This window comes from Phycodurus eques, chromosome 14 (genome assembly GCF_024500275.1).
Source record: "Phycodurus eques isolate BA_2022a chromosome 14, UOR_Pequ_1.1, whole genome shotgun sequence".
Classification (NCBI taxonomy): Eukaryota; Metazoa; Chordata; class Actinopteri; order Syngnathiformes; family Syngnathidae; genus Phycodurus; species Phycodurus eques.
The window spans coordinates 24,083,130-24,099,927 of NC_084538.1; the positions used below are offsets into that span (position 1 = coordinate 24,083,130).

Here is a 16,798-nt window from a genome sequence, read left to right on the forward strand (position 1 = left end):
AAAAAGAAATTTAAACTTTAAGGATCTAAACATCCCTCAATTAAATACACATATTAAAGACAGCCTTGATGTTCCATTATCCATCACAGAATTAGATAACGCATTAAAAAAAAAAAAAAAAAAAAAAAAGCAATCGGGACGGGCGCCTGGCCCGGACGGAATGCCCGTTGAAGTCATTAAACATTTTTGGCCAATACTAGTGCCTCTATTTTTCAGAAGAGTCAAGGAGATAAATAAAAAAGGTAGAATTAGTAGTGTCGAGTGGGCGGCCAAGCCACACATAAGCAATGGTACAAAAGGTTGTAATTGGCTTATGTGGCTGGGTTCATGTGATTGAGCTTAGCCCCAGTTTCAATTCCTGGTTCAACCACCAGAGGTTGCCAAACCAAATTTAGGTTTCAATTCCTGGTTCAACCACCAGAGGTCGCCAAACCAAATTTAGATCATGAAGTAAGAGTCGCCAGGTCAAGCATAAGTCTTCTTAAATATCTTAATACTATTAAAACCCCTTGTCATAGTAAACAAACACATACTGAAGTCAACTGCGTATATAATCATTTGTTTGATTTTATATCCTTGAGATAATTTTGATGTTCTCTGTGATGTTATAATTCAGATGTTCTTTTGGAAATCATTGATAAAAAGTACATCAAGCCTAATAAGGCTGTTATATATTATTCTTACTTTTGTATTACGATTATGCAATGCTTTGGAACAGCTTTTATGCAAAGACTGTAACCTGTGTAAGGTTGTCTCTCTCAGGCAACGAAGCACATGAATGCTCTACGAAGTGAGCACGGACCTGTTGAAATGCATGAGAGAATTGTATTCACAAGAATGTATATACAATTAACTGACAAATAACATATACACATGTATTGCAGAATGCTTAGAGATTAACGTGATGTGATGAAGTGTATTGGTTGTGTTCAAGACATGAAATATGCTTGTCATTGAATGAATTTATTGAAGAACCTACAAGACATGAAATATGCTTGTAGTCGATTGTATTTACTGTGAACCTATTTTGGGTGAGCAAAAAGGAGGTCAAAGTCAGGACATTGAATGAGTAATAAAGTAATAGGTGCTTTCTACTAAGGTCAAAGTCAGGACACTTAATGAGTAATAGAGAAATAGGTGCTTTCCACTCAGGTCAAAGTCAGGAATAATAGAAAAACAAGGCAGGAACCGAGGTTATAAGAACCCCTCACACTGACAAACGGGCTCCTTATTCTCTCGAGGTAGGGAGACACGTTCTTTTTCCATCGCAATGATCAGGGACAGGCTGGCAGGAGGACTTCATTTTTGAATCTTCCTCTTTAATTGGGCAAGACTAAAAGAATATCATAATAAGGTAACCAATAGAACCCCTATTGACTTTGCGTAGACAGGAAAACGAGCTAGTCAGCTGTCCAGGGATTCGTAAGTACCAAATTATCTTATTATTAATTGGCATCACGGCTCCGTAGGACTTGATCACTCCTTAAAGCGCACTCAAAAGGTAAATACTTGTTTTATGACTTATTACTTTTAAACTACTTCTATTTCTTTTCATTTTTATTATTATTGTTCATTGTATATTACAAACCCCTACTGTCATATTATCAATTTAACCTTATGTAATCACTTAAATAAATACCTTGCTTTAATTCTATTCTATCTTTGTCATTCTTATAATGAGAATTTGTCTCAATTTTAACCCTCAACCTCTTATAAGTGATTGAACGTCGATGATACCAATACCACCGGATTGTATTACTATTCCTAAAAGAGTAACTCATCTATATCACTTCGGCTTAATACAAAAACAAATCCGTACGGTCCTAACAAGGACTGTTAAATTTACTAGGTCTTTAACAAGTGCAAACGATTTTTAAGGGATGAAGCTGCTGTAAAAATGGAGTACTCGTTTTAATTACCCTTTCACTCGGTGCAGTTACTCATCAAGGGGCGATTAGTGAGGGCAGACCGGATTGGCTCCGTAAAAACTGAAGGCAGTTAGCACACCTAGGCGAATTCATCTCGACACCGGCTTAACAGCTCCTCGTCCCCTCGCGCGTACTGTGTTGGTGCCAGCAAGGGAAAAGGGGGGGAGCTCGACCCTTTAAACAGAGAGTCGCTCAGGACATTTCTCCCGATTAGTCCTGCGGGTAAGCGAAATCTGACAGTAGCCATATGAACACAGCTTCAATTAAGTTATTACTAAAGTCAGGTAAAGACCCCACTCTCCCGGATAATTATCGGCTCTTATCACTGATTAATGTATATATCAAGATTATCTCGAATGCCCTCGCAGCGAAACTTGAAAAGGCACTTCCGTCGATAATCCACTATAACCAGACAGGCTTCATTAAAGGTAGAAGTTCCACAAATAAATGTCAGACGTTTGTTAAATTTAATAAGCATGTCACAGCGTAAAAATCTAAACGCAGAAAAAGCTTTTGATAAAGTTAACTGGGCTTTCCTGTTTGCAGTACTTCGCAAATTTGGCTTTGGATATTCATTTATACATTGGATAGTGACAGTCACCACAAATAGGATTACTTCACAAAGATTTACATTACAAAGAGGAACCAGACAAGGATGTCCACTCTCACCAATGCTATTTGCAATATTCACCGAACATCTTGCTGCCGCTGTACGTCAGAATACTAATATTAAAAGGTATCTGCTCACTCGTGACAGAACACAAAATCAATCTATATGCTGATGATATTCTTTACTTACAGGAACCCAAGTATTCTCTTCAGGCAGTCTTCAATCTTATTCAAACATTTTCACAAATATTAGACTACTCTATTAACTGGACAAAATCAACAATACTCCCAATAACAGCAAAGTCATGGACTCCTGCAGATCAAATCCCAATTACCCTATTTCTATAGGAAACATTAAGTATTTAGGTATCAATATTTCGTCAAAACTCACAGCGCTAACCAATCTAAATTACAAACCACTTCTGGAAAAAAATCATCTGATAGCTCCAGCACGCCCGCGACCCTAGTGAGGAGAAGCGGCTCAGAAAATGGATGGATGGATGAAACTTGTCTATATCATTACTGGGAAGAACAGCAACAATAAAAACAAAAACCTTACCTCAAATAAATTATTTATTTTCAATGAGTCCATTTAAGCCCACATTTAATTGGTTTCAAACTTTAGATTCTGCTGTAATAAATCTTTATTTAAAAAATAAGAACAATAGAATCAGTCTATCCACTCTTCAGAAAAGTAAACAGGAGGGAGGCCTCCCAACTTTAAACACTAATATTTAGCTAACCAATTACAATACCTCATCAAATGGTTGCACCACAATGAGGAGTGTGATTCTGGGCTCGAATTGGAACAAACAAGACTGCAACAATATCAAACTACCAAAACTCCCATTTATCTCGACTAGTCTTAAACGCCATAAATGCTTCAAGAATCCAATAATCGCATCCACCTTAACGGCTTGGTGGCAAAGATTAGAATCTACAGGATGTCAATTAGCTCCCAGTATGCTCTCCCTAATCTGTCATAATTCAGATTTTGAAATTAATAATATACCCCCTTCAGTTTAGTACATGGGAACAACATGGAATTAACCACCTACAACAACCATTGAACAATAATGTTTTTATTACATGTGATGAAATGTTCCAAGAATTCCAAATAACAGGCGGAAATTGTTTTCAACACAATAACTTAAAATAAGCAATAAAAAAAAAAAAGAATACCGACACTCCAGACCACCCTCGAACTGCCGGAGTTTGTCAAGCAAATAGTGAAGCTTCTCCAGCACAGTAAAATAAATCTCTCAAAAGTTTATAAATTAATTTCATGTATTAAATCAATGCACTTACCAATCACCAAATGGGAAGAAGACCTTTCCATGTCTACTGACCGTAGCTACTGGATACAGATTTGTAACAATGCATTTAGAATGACAAAAAAAACAACAACACAAATCTACAGTTTATACAATATAAAGTCCTCCATAGAACGTACTCAGTACACTATGCATAAAATGGGCTTCTCTCCATCTAATATATGCGTGAAATGCACCAAAAATACCCCAGACACCTATTTTCAAAGCTATATGGGAATGTACACCAATTCAATGGTTTTAGTCTTCGGTTATACAAAAGCTCTTGTATATGTTGAACTGCAGGATCCCACTTTCCCCAAGATTGTGCACACTTGGCGAATTAAGCAGAATAGACCGCCCAAATAAATATTCACAATCATTACTTGTCGCATTAGCTACCGCTAAGAAAACAATTCTATTAAACTGTAAAAACAAACAAGCTATTAACATTAATCAGTGGCTAAATCTCCTCATAGAATATATTGCGTTAGAAAAAATATCAGCTGAACGAAAAAATCAATTTCACATATACGTAGATAGCTGGTCACCTTTCCTCAATATGCTAAATCTAGACTCTTGATTCCTTAGCCTGGGTAGGGTTCCATTTGACAATAGCAAGACTATTTTCATAAGTGTGAACGTAAAAAACTGAATTCTGTATTCTTTGTTGTCGAGGTTGTTTTATTATTATTCTATTTATTTATTTGTTTGTCTTGTTCTTTTTTATTTTCACACATTTTAGATCGGTTTGCATGGTGAGAAGACATGCATGGAGTGGGGATCTTATCTTGTCCCCGTGTTTGCTGTTCCGGCGTCTGTGTGGGCGGGACTTTTTTCACTCTTTCCTGATCTCGGGGGCGAGGGGGAACCACTGGGGCGACCTCCTGGGGAGTATTGGTGGTGTGATGGTGACTCGCCCATGTTCCGTGGGTGCTGCAGCGGTGCCAGCTGGCCCCGCCTGAATACCCCGCTCTGGCTGCTGGTGGGGTGGCATTGGGTCCCTGCGGTCCCCACTGGGTGGCCAGTTGTCGGGGCGCCTCAGTGGGGCTGGCGGACAACCCTGGGTCCCTCGGTGTGGGACATGTCCCGTCCACCGGGCTGCTCTCGGGTGGACCCCTAGGCCCGATCCCGCCCCTCGATTGATTGGCTGCGGGCACAGCAATTACAGGACACTTCTGTCAGTCTTTGTGCATGTAAAACCGTGTCAATTCACTTGCATGTGTCTGTAGTCCCCTGGGACTCTTTCACTGGGTGTGTGGCCACGCACTTATTGCGACAAATAACTCATGAATATGCAAATCGCTTGTGTATCCCCTCACTTATAGTCTTGTCCTGTAGACTTTTAGAATTTACAGTTAATCCCACCACACTTCAGTTGTACAGCCGGGTTCACGGCCTGCATGCTTCTTCTCCTGTCCTTGTCCTGTTCTATCTTGTCCTGTGTTTTCCTCACAGGGTGTAGGACTACAGCCCCTTGACAAACTCATATGTAATGTTCCATTGTTGTCGAAAATGTAATGACTTACTTCTCTCATTCTGTTTACAATTAGTGCTTTGTCTTTGTTTCTCTCTCCCCTCTCGAAACTTTGTTCTATTCGACTGATCGACTCTGATTCTCAATAAACTTCAATTATAATACTAAGAAACCACAGCGGAAGCTTAAAAACGGGATACATATCTTCCATTCTGCTTGACCTAACAGCTGAACAGGACAAAAAAGGAGGGGGAAGCAGTGCACCATCAACACTGTGTATAGTGGGGATGGGGCGCCGCTGACCTCAACTCGGGACGTTGTGAGTGTGGTTTTTGTCCTGGCCGTGGAGCAGTGGACCAGGTCTACACCCTCGGCAGGGTCCTCGAGGGTGCATCGGAGTTCGCCCAACCAGTCTACGTGTGTTTTGTGGACTTGGAGAAGGCGTTCGACCGTGTCCCTAGTGGAGTCCTATGGGGGGTGCTTTGGGAGTATGGGGTACCGAACCCCCTGATTGATTGCTGTTCGGTCCCTCTACGACCAGTGTCAGAGTTTGGTCCACATTGCCGGCAGTAAGTCGGACTTGTTTTCGTGAGGGTTGGACTCTGCCAAGGCTGCCCTTTGTCACCGATTCTGTTCATAACTTTTATGGACAGAATTTCTAGACGCAGCCGAGGTGTAGAGGGGGTCCGGTTTGGTGGCCTTAGTATTGAATCTCTGTTTTTTGCAGATGATGTGGTTCTGTTGGCTGGGATGAGAATCAGCACCTCCAAATCTGAGACCATGGTCCTCAGTCGGAAAAGGGTGGCCCGCCCTCTCCAGGTCGGGATGAGATCCTGCCCCAAGTGGAGGAGTTCAAGTATCTTGGGGTCTTGTTGACGAGTGACGGAAGAATGGACCGGGAAATCGACAGGCGGATCGGTGCAGCGTCTGCAGTGATGCAAACTTTGTATCGGTCCGTTGTGGTAAAGAAGGAGCTAAGCCGAAAGGCGAAGCTCTCAATTCACCGGTCGATCTACGTTCCAACCCTCACCTATAGTCACTAGCTGTCGGTCGTGACCGAAAGAACAAGATCCCGGATACAAGCGGCCGAAATGAGTTTCCTCCGCAGGGCGTCCGGGCTCTCCCTTAGAGATAGGGTGAGAAGCCCGGTCAGCCGGGAGGAGCTCAACGTAGAGCCGCTGCTCCTCTGCATTGAGAGGAGCCAGATGAGATGGCTGGGGCATCTGATTAGGATGCCTCCTGGACGCCTCCCTGGTGAGGTGTTCCGGGCACGTCCCACCGGGAGGAGACAACTCGTGGATACGCCATTTGCTAAACTGCATTTACCATATGTGGGACTAATTACATCTTTCTTGGGGAGAGCTAAATGCAGCCTGCCACAGATCTGTGATAAGGCGACGAAAAGGCACTTTGTGGATAGCCTTTTGAGCAGTCAGGGTCGTGCCTATAGCCATGAATAAAGTTGAGAGCACTTCTTTCCGGCACGAGTAAAAAGTTGAAGGCCCTATAGCGGGAGACCAGATCGGAGCTTCTGCACAAACTTTAAAATGTCTTCTATTCATGGTCGTTAGCACAGCATACCTGTTTTCTGTTTGGTCACGTGGCATTCCAAATGTGGCGCATTCTCGACATTGGTTATGATAATACTACATTTTATTTGTAAACAACATAACAATGCAACGATAAGAACAGAATTTGAGAAGATAAAACACCTGCAAAAATGAACATACAGGGCATGGGAGCTACAGTGTGTGGGCGGTTTTGAACAGGTTGAGTTTTTAGTTTGAGTTCCACAAGTGGGGAGCAGACCCCATGGCGCTGAGACGGGTAGGTTTGACAGTCGAGTGGACGGAGGAGGAGGATCTGAGTGTGCGAGTTGGAGTAGCAATGTGGAGCAGGTCGGACAAGTGTGGAGGAAGGGAAGGTTACACAGCTGTATTTGGACCACAATAGTCTAGACCATTGTGTTAGGGGAGAATATGCAATTTTTTTATTTTTGATTTGATTTGATTTTAGCTTTAGAAAATAAAGCTGTTGTAACAGTCTTGGAAACAAATATGTTTCCAAACAATTTCCATTTTATACTACTTACTTTTCCAGACCTGGAAATTTATGGAATCAAAATTCCATACATTTCCATACTTGCGTAGCAAGCCTTATATTTATTCGCCTTCCACTGAAAAAGTGCAAAACCCTCTTTTAAATACAGGATACGAGCTCAGAATATTTAGTGTGCAAAGGTACGGTGACGACAAGGCCGGCCAGCTGCCGTCTTGTTCACTGTCCCTAATCAAGTGGCCGGCCAGTTGACCAAATAATGAGTGGGCTCTAGTCAGCTAACATTATCTACGCATTAGACGATTGGTCCAGATTGAACTCAAGTACTGATGTGGCCCATGGGCCATACTTTGCCCGGGCATTCCAAGTCTGTAAATTCATCCAAAAAGGTCTGTGGGTCGGGAAAAAAAAAATGACCACCAAACAACAACCTCTGGTGCTCATTTGAGAACCAGACAAAATTTGGTATGTGCACCCGTTTACAGGTATATTCATGGCTCCTAAACTGTACACAGTGTTCAAACTGACTTCAATGTGCACTATCATGCATACAGAAAATCATTAACAGTTTTTGCATGAAAAATACATACTGGGTGTATCATAATTAATTAACATCCATCCATCCATTTTCTGAGCCACTTCTCCTCATTAGGGTCGCGGGCGTGCTGGAGCCAATCCCAGCTATCATCGGGCAGGAGGCGGGGTACACCCTGAAATGGTTGCCAGCCAATCGCAGGGCACATACAAACAAACAACCATTTGCACTCACATTCACACCTACGGGCAATTTAGAGTCTCCAATAAATGCATGTTTTTGGGATGTGAGAGGAAACCAGAGTGGCCGGAGAACACCCACCCAGGCGCGGGGAGAACATGCAAACTCCACACAAGCGAGGCCGGGGATTGAACCCCGGTCCTCAGAACTGTGAGTTTGACGCTCTAATCAGTCGGTCACCGTGCTGCCTTAATTAACATATCATTATATATTACTGTCACTGTGATATGTTCTCTTTGCACTAGTATGGTGTGTGGCATAATTTGACTATATCCATACTTTTATCAATTGTTACTTGCTAATAGGCAACACCTTAAATCTGTCATTTTTTTCTTCCTGCTTAGATCACAATTTAAGCCGGAGTCCCCCTTAAATGCTGCTTTTATCTTTATTTTCTCTTTTGATTTTGATGGTTGCGTCTATATTGGTCTGTAGTAATGAAGTACATCTATCTATTAATCATATGTTTAGTGAGATGGAAATCGTGTCCCTACCAGTCCATTTGTGTGGTTACACATGTCCCAAAGAGGAATGAGGGCCTGTGTGATTCTGCTGCCATCCTCAGTAGGGATTTGGTTCTGACGGGTCATGACTGAAGACACAGCCCACCTGTAGAACAATCAAAATCATTCCACTGAAAGGAATTGTGACTATTAAAAATGATAATTATTATTATTTATTTTTTTTAGCTTGGACATTGACCTTAAACAGTAAGCATATCATGCAAGCCCTCCAACAATCAACTGTTCACAGACTATGAACTAAAGTACAAACCCCAATTCCAATGATTTTGGGATGTTGTGTAAAACGTTAAAACGATATACAAACAGAATACAATGATTTGTAAATCCCAACCTATATTAAATTGAATACGCTGCAAAAACACGATTATTCAAACTGATGAACTTTGCTTTGTTGCAAACCTAAACCTATATTTAATTGAATAAACTACAAAGACAAGATATTTAATGTTCAAACTGATAAACTTTACTGTTTTTAGCAAATAATGATTATCTTAGAATTTGATGCCCGCACCACGTTCCATAAAAGATGGGACAGGGGAATGTTTACCACCGTGTTACATCACCTTTTCTTTTAACAACACTCAATCGTCATTTGGGAACTGAGGACACCAAGTGGTGAAGCGTTGTAGGTTGATTTTTTTCCCCATTCATGCTTGATGTACAACTTCAGTTGCTTAACTATTTTTTTACTACTCATAAAACATTACGTGGTAGAATATGTTCCGTTCCGAAACCTGCGTTGGCAACATGCTGGTCTTTTGGTGACTCCGACAGCTAAAAAGAAGTCTGTAGGTTCTAGAGCATTTTCTATTTGGGCTGCAGTACTCTGGAATGTCCTACCCGCAGAAATTAGAGGGCTACCTCAGTAGAAATGTTTAAATCTAGACTTAGGACTCATTTTTACACTTTGGCAATCAATTCAAGTATGCGTTGGCCTGTTTTACTGCCGCTTCTCCTCTCGCCTCACCCCTCCACTCCCGTTTGGAGAGGGGACTAGGTGGCGATAATCGAATATGAGGTTGTTGCCGGATGGATTCTGCACTGACTGACTTTTAGCTAACATTTCACAGCACCATATTATGTGATAAATGTCGCCCACTCGGCATCCATTGAAGCCTGGTCATCCTGGAAGGGGGATCTCTCCATCTGTGGTCCCCCTCAAGGTTTCTTTTTTTTCACCAAATAGGGTTTGGAGTTTTCCCTTGCCTGGCTGTGAGGTTTCGGTCAGTGGATGGCGCCGATCTTTGTAAACTGTGGGCCAGTGAAGCCCTTTGATACTCTTTTTTGATTAAGGGCTGTCCAAATAAACTTGACTTGACCAGGGTGGCCAAACTCCACTATAAAAACAACGTGGAGGGGAAAGCAATAATAATAATAAAAAAATAATAAATAAAAAAACCAGAGGCAATGCAAGGGAGACATGGCAGGGATTTAACATGATGATGGTCAGAGCCCTTTAAACAATGCTCTGACCCCACCACCTTGGCAGAGCAGCTTGACCTAAGTGCCCTCAGAAAGACAGGACCCTTACCAGCAGTAACTGTCCATCAATCACAGTAGATAAAGGTTACATATATACTGGGCTGCGTCAACATTCACAAAGTGTTTGGCTCAGAAAGGCTCACGGACAAGATGCTAAGGTAATGTTCAGTTCTATGGGTGATGTCTCACTCAGCTATTCCAGTATCTACTTGACTCCAGCTGCCTCCCAGGAAGGTGGAAGGCGTCCAAGCTTACACGGGTGCCGAAAAATATAACGGCAAGAATGTGGACTTGTGACCCAGGGCATTCACATCCATGTTCTCCAAGCCTATTGTGAGGGTGGTGAGTAATCAACTCACTGCTCTGGGGGTGGATAGTCTCGTAGTCTCGACCAAGTACAGTTTCAGTACAGGTAAATGGTTCTTCATCCAATAATATGGGGTTATGTTTTTCGCACCAATTTTATTTCCCATTTTCACAAAAAGAAAAACAACAACAGGAACATTTCCCCTTTTTTATATAATGCAGACAATATGACCCTGGTAGCCCACATTTCTCTGGCTGCCCACAGCATCAACATCCTGATGCTGTGAATAAAAGAGAGCTCTTTGGAGCTTCACATCTCAAAGACCAATGTGAGCTGTGTTGTCGGGTGATGCGAACATTTTCACCCAACCTCTCTTTAAAACTCTGAGGCTGAATGGGCACAGTTGAACAGGTAGAGAGGCCTTGCGATACCTGGGCACAGCTATTGATGCATGTCCTTCTCTCAGCACACAGACTCAGTGTACAAGAAGACACAGCAACGCCTGTTCCTGCTGAGGAAACTCAGGAGCTTTGATGAACAGGACATTTTCACAGTTGTCTATTAATGTCTATAAAATGTACTCACTTAACAAACATACAACCCCAATTCCAATGAAGTTGGGACGTTGTGTTAAACAAATAAAAACAGAATACAATAATTTGCAAATCATGTTCAACCTATATTTAATTGAATACTCTACAAAGTCAAGATATTTAATGTTCAAACTGATAAACTTTGTTTTTAGCAAATAATCATAAAAATTAGAATTTTATGGCTCCAGCACGTTCCAAAAAAGCTGGGACAGGGTCATGTTTACCACTGTGTTACATCACCTTTTCTTTTAACAACATTCAATAAACGTTTGGGAACTGAGGTCACTAATTGTTGAAGCTTTGGAGGTGGAATTTGTTCCCATTCTTGTTCGATGTACAGCTTCAGCTGTTCAACAGTCCAGGGTCTCCGTTGTCGTATTTTACGCTTCATAATGCTCCACACATTTTCAATGGGAGGCAGGTCTGGACTGAAGGCAGGCCAGTCGAGTACCCGCAATCTTTTACAACGAAGCCACGCTGTTCTAACACGTGCAGAATGTGGTTTGGCGTTGTCTTGCTGAAATAAGCAGGGGCGTCCATGAAAAAGACGTTGCTTGGATGGCAGCATATCTTTCTCCAAAACCTGTATGTACCTTTCAGCATTAATGGTGCCTTCACAGATGTGTAAGTTACCCATGCCATTGGCACTAACACATCACCATACCATCACAGATGCTGGCTTTTGAACTTTGCATCCATAACAGTCCGAATGGTTCTTTTCCTCTTTGGCCCGGAGGACACGACGAAAACGAAATCCAAAAACAATTTGAAATGTGGACTCGTCGGACCACAGAACACTTTTCCACTTTGCATCAGTCCATCTTAGATGAGCTCGGGCCCAGAGAAGCCGGCGGTGTTTCTGGGTGTTGTTGATAAATGGCTTTTGCTTTGCATAGTACAGTTTAAAGTTGCACTTACGGATGTAGCGCCAAACTGTATTTACCGACATTGGTTTTCTGAAGAGTTCCTGAGCCCATGTGGTGATATCCTTCACAGTTTGAGGTCGGTTTTTGATGCAGTGCCGCCTGAGGGATCGAAGGTCATAGGCATTCAATGTTGGTTTTCGGCCTTGCCGCTTACATGCAGTGATTTCTCCAGATTCTCTGAACCTTTTGATGATATCATGGACCGTAGATGATGAAATCCCTAAATTCCTTGCAATTGTATGTTGTGGAACATTGTCCTTAAACTGTTCGACTATTTTCTCACGCACTTGTTCACAAAGAGGTGAACCTCGTCCCATCTTTGCTCGTGAATGACTGGGCAATTCAGGGAAGCTCCTTTTCTACCCAATAATGGCACCCACCTGTTCCCAATTAGCCTGTTCACCTGTGGGATGTTCCAAACAGGTGTTTGATGAGCATTCCTCAACTTTCTCAGTCTTTTTTTTTTGTCCTGTTCGGCTGTTAGGTCAAGCAGAATGGAAAATCTGTATCCCTTTTATGCCGAAACAGTTTTATTGTGTCACAGCGGAGTTCTTAAGCTTCCGCTGTGATATTATATTTGAGGTTTATTGAGAATCAGACTTGATCAGTCGAACAGAACAAAGTTTCTTGAAGGCAGAACGAAACAAAGACAAGAGAAAGTACTAATTGTAAACAGGATGAGTGAAGTAAATCATTACATTATCTACAACAATGAAACGTTAAATATGAGTGTTGCATGGGGCTGTAGTGCTACACCCTGTGAGGGAATGACAGGACAAGATAGAACAGGACAAGGACAGGAGAAGAAGCATGCACGACCAGGGTTGTGAACCCGGCTGTACAACTGAAGTTCCTCAACTTTCTCAGTCTTTTTGCCCTGTCCCAGCTTTTTTGGAACGTGTTGCAGCCATAAAATTCGAAGTTCATGATTATTTGCTAAAAACAATAAAGTTGATCAGTTTGAACATTAAATGTCTTTGTAGTGTATTCAATTAAATATAGGTTGAAGATGATTTGCAAATCATTGTATTCTGTTTTTATTTATGTTTAACACAACGTCCCAACTTCATTGGAATTGGGGTTGTACTTCCATCTGTTATCATGGGGAATGTTAGAACTTTTCCCTCATAAAAGTGAAGAGGGAGTTGCGCATGAACATGAGAGGGACTTCCAGAAAACAAGCCTGCTGCTGTTTACGGAGTTGTGGCTAACAGCTCAAACACCAGACTAGGTCATTTAAGAAGCACCTCTCTTCTCTCTGTTCAGTTTCATGTATCGGCCTATTATGTTAATTTGCTTGAGCATATACAATGAGTACATTTTCATTGTTCTCCTTGCTTGCTATTTCTTTTTTATATTTACTGTAGCCACAATTGCTGCTGAACCAATGCAGGTTTCCCCATTGTAAGACTAATAAAGGTTAATTAATCTAATCTAAATTATACAATTAAACATCCTGTTCACCTTCACCTCAGTCAAAGACAAAACAAAGCTTTCCTGTATCATCAATAAAGCAAGCAAAATAATTGGCAAAACACAAAATCACCCCCCCTTGAGCAGTCACGTTATCGTGGTGGATGGGTTTGCGTGTCCCAATGATCCTAGGAGCGAAGTTGTCTGGGGCTTTATTCCCCTGGCAGGGTCACCCATGGCAAACAGGTCCTCGGTGATGGACCAGACAAAGCACGGTTCCAAAAAACCCTATGACGAACAAAATAAATGGAAAGAGGTTTCCTTGCCAGGACGCGGGTCACCGGGGCCCCCCTCTGGACCCAGGTCCGGAGGTGGGGCTCAAAGGTGAGCGCATGGTGGCCTTGCCTGCACCCATGGGGCCAGGCCGGGCACAGCCCGAAAGGGTAACGTGGGTCCCCCTTCCCATGGGCTCACCAACTGTGGGAGGGACCATAGGGGTCGAGTGCAGTGTGAGCTGGGCGGTGGCCGAAGGTGGGGACCTTGGCAATCCGATCCCTGGCTACAGAAACGGGCTCTAGGGTCGTGGAATGTCACCTCTCTGGCAGAGAAGGAGCCCGAGCTAGTGTGTGAGGTCGAGAAGTTCCAACTAGATACAGTCGGGCTCGCCTCCACACACAGCTTGGGCTCTGGTACCAGTGCTCTTGAGAGGGGTTTGGACTCTCTCCCAGTTGTCCACGGTGAGAGGTGCCCGAGCAGGTGTGGGTATAATTATTGCCCCCCGGCTCGGCGCCTGTATGTTGGGGTTCAGCCCGGTGGATGAGAGGGTAGCCTCCCTCTGCCTTCGGGTGAGGGGATGGGTCCTGACTGTTGTTTGTGCCTATGCACCAAAAAGCAGTTCAGAGTACCCACCCTTTCTGGAGTCCATGGAGGAGGTGCTGAAGAACGTTCCCGCTGGGGACTCCATCGTTCTGCTGGGGGACGTCAACGCTCATGGAGGCAATGACAGTGAGACCTGGAAGGGTGTGATTGGGAGGAAATATTCTGCTGCTGTTAAGGTTTCTAAGAGCACAGTGGCCTCCATAATCCTTAAATGGAAGACGATTGGGACGATCATAGCAATCGGGGGTGAAGACCCTTGGTGAGAAAGGTAAAGAAGAACCCAAAGATCACTGTGGCTGAGCTCCAGAGATGCAGTTGGGAGAAAGTTCCAGAAAGTCAATCATACCTGCAGCCCTCCACCAGTCGGGGCTTTATGGCAAAGTGCCCAGACGGAAACCTCTCCACAGTGCAAGACACATGAAAGCTCGAATGGAGTTTGCAAAAAAAACACCTGAAGGACTCCAACAAGATGGTGAGAAATAATATCTGGTCTGACGAGACCAAGATAGAACTTTTTGGCCTTAATTCGAAACGGTATGTGTGGAGATAACCAGGCATTTCTCAAGACAGTCCCAAAAGTGAAGCATGGTGGTGGCAACATCATGCTGTGGGGGTGTTATTCAGCTGCAGGGACAGGACGACTGGTTCAGTTCAGTTCAGTTTATTTTTGAAAGGGGACAATGCAATTTCATAAAACACATGAAGTACACATGTTTAAAAAAGCCAGAATTAGCCAGAAGGCTAGTTTTCATCTGTAGTCCCCTGGCCATGATGTAAAAAAGCAGTAGAATACATCTACAAGACAATATAATACAGGATACATAATCAAACTATACTATCAAGAGAGAATAAAACCATTATTTTTTTTTATCATAACAAAAAAACAACATAACATACTTGTCTTTTAGTGTTGGCAGCTATAGGTGTTAACTAGCTACATTTCCAGTTTTTTTGTGAAGGCCTTGTATGTTGTAAGCAGTTTAACCTCCTCAGGTACTGAGTTCCACTCACCAGCGCTCCTCACTGACCAGGCTGACTTACTGAAAGTGCTCCAGCGCAGAGGAATGAGACAGTCACCTCTGACAGAGCCTCGAGTGACACGCTCAGAGCTGTTTCTTTGGCTAATGAACTCAGCCAGAGGAGCTGGGGACAAATCATGCAGTACTGTATAAATCAAATTTAAATCTGCAAATATGTGAAGACTGTCCCAGTTTAAAAGACAATTTTTTTTAAGATTGCACAGTGATGATAGTGCATTGTTTTTTTAGCCATCACTTTAATTACTTGTTTGTACAAAACTTCCAATGGTTTTTTTTTTGCATTCTGACCAGCCTGGGACCAACTGGTTATGCAATAGTTAAAGTGACTAAGAATCATTGAGTGCAAGTAAGTTTTTGCAGCTTCAGTTGACATTTCATTTCGAATTACATGAACATTTGCGAGGTTTAATTTGATATTTTTACACAATTTGTGAATATGGGCTTTAAAGGAAAGCTGTGAATCTATTATTAACCCAAGATATTTGTATTGGCTGAGAATTTGCATTTTTCCTCCATTAATAAGTATGTCGGAGTCAGGTGATACTCTATTTGTTTTTAGTGAAATACATTTAGCTTTAAACGTTTAGCTGTAGACAGCACTCCTGCAACCAAGTTGTGACACAGGCCATTGTATTAGTGAGTTTAGCACCAACAGTATCTTTGGAGCGACCATGAACAAAGAAAACTGTGTCGTCTGCATACATTACGCACTCTGCTTCAGAGCAAACAGTGGGCAAATCGTTGATATAAAGACTAAATAAAAGGGGGCCTAATATTGATCCCTGAGGGACTCCAGAGGTTAGCCTAAGAGACTCTGATCTGCAGTTGTTAACTGATACTGGTTGTAATCGAAGGAAATATGAATGCGGCCATGTACAGGGATATCCTGGACGAAAACCTTCTCCAGAGGGCTCAGGACCTCAGACTGGGCCGAAGGTTCACCTTCCAACAAGACAATGAGCCTAAGCACACAGCTAAAATAATGAAGGAGTGGCTTCAAGACAAATCTGTGACTGTTCATGAATGGCATAGCCAGTGCCCTGACTTAAACCCTATCGAGCATCTCTGGAGAGACCTGAAAATGGCTGTCGACCAACACTCACCATCCAACCTGACAGAAATGGAGGAATGGCAGAGGACCCCCAAATCCAGGTGTGAAAAACCTGTTGCATAATTCCCAAAAAGACTTATGGCTGTATTAGGTCAAAAGGGTGCTTCTATTAAATACTGAGCAAAGGGTCTGAATAGTTTTTCTTTTTTAATAAATCTGCAAAAATTTCAACAATTACTTTTTTTCTGTCAATATGGGGTGCTGTGTGTACATTAATGAGGGAAAAGAAATAACTTGACTAATTTTAGCAAATGGCTGCAATATAACAAAGAGTGAGAAATTTAAGGGTGTCTGAATACTTTCCGTAGCCAATGTATCTGAAGGAAGACGAAAGAGAGGGTTGATACTGTCGATGTTGTAAGGGAA

General features: G+C 42.5%; 1 protein-coding gene across 1 annotated transcript in view; it reads right to left on the reverse strand.

The window, feature by feature from the left end:
• setd3 (SET domain containing 3, actin histidine methyltransferase) overlaps positions 1-16,798 on the reverse strand; it is a 122,339-nt gene that overhangs the window by 36,655 nt on the left and 68,886 nt on the right. The window contains 1 exon segment of the mRNA XM_061695742.1: positions 8,652-8,766. Within this exon segment, the coding sequence (XP_061551726.1) occupies positions 8,652-8,766 (115 nt within the window).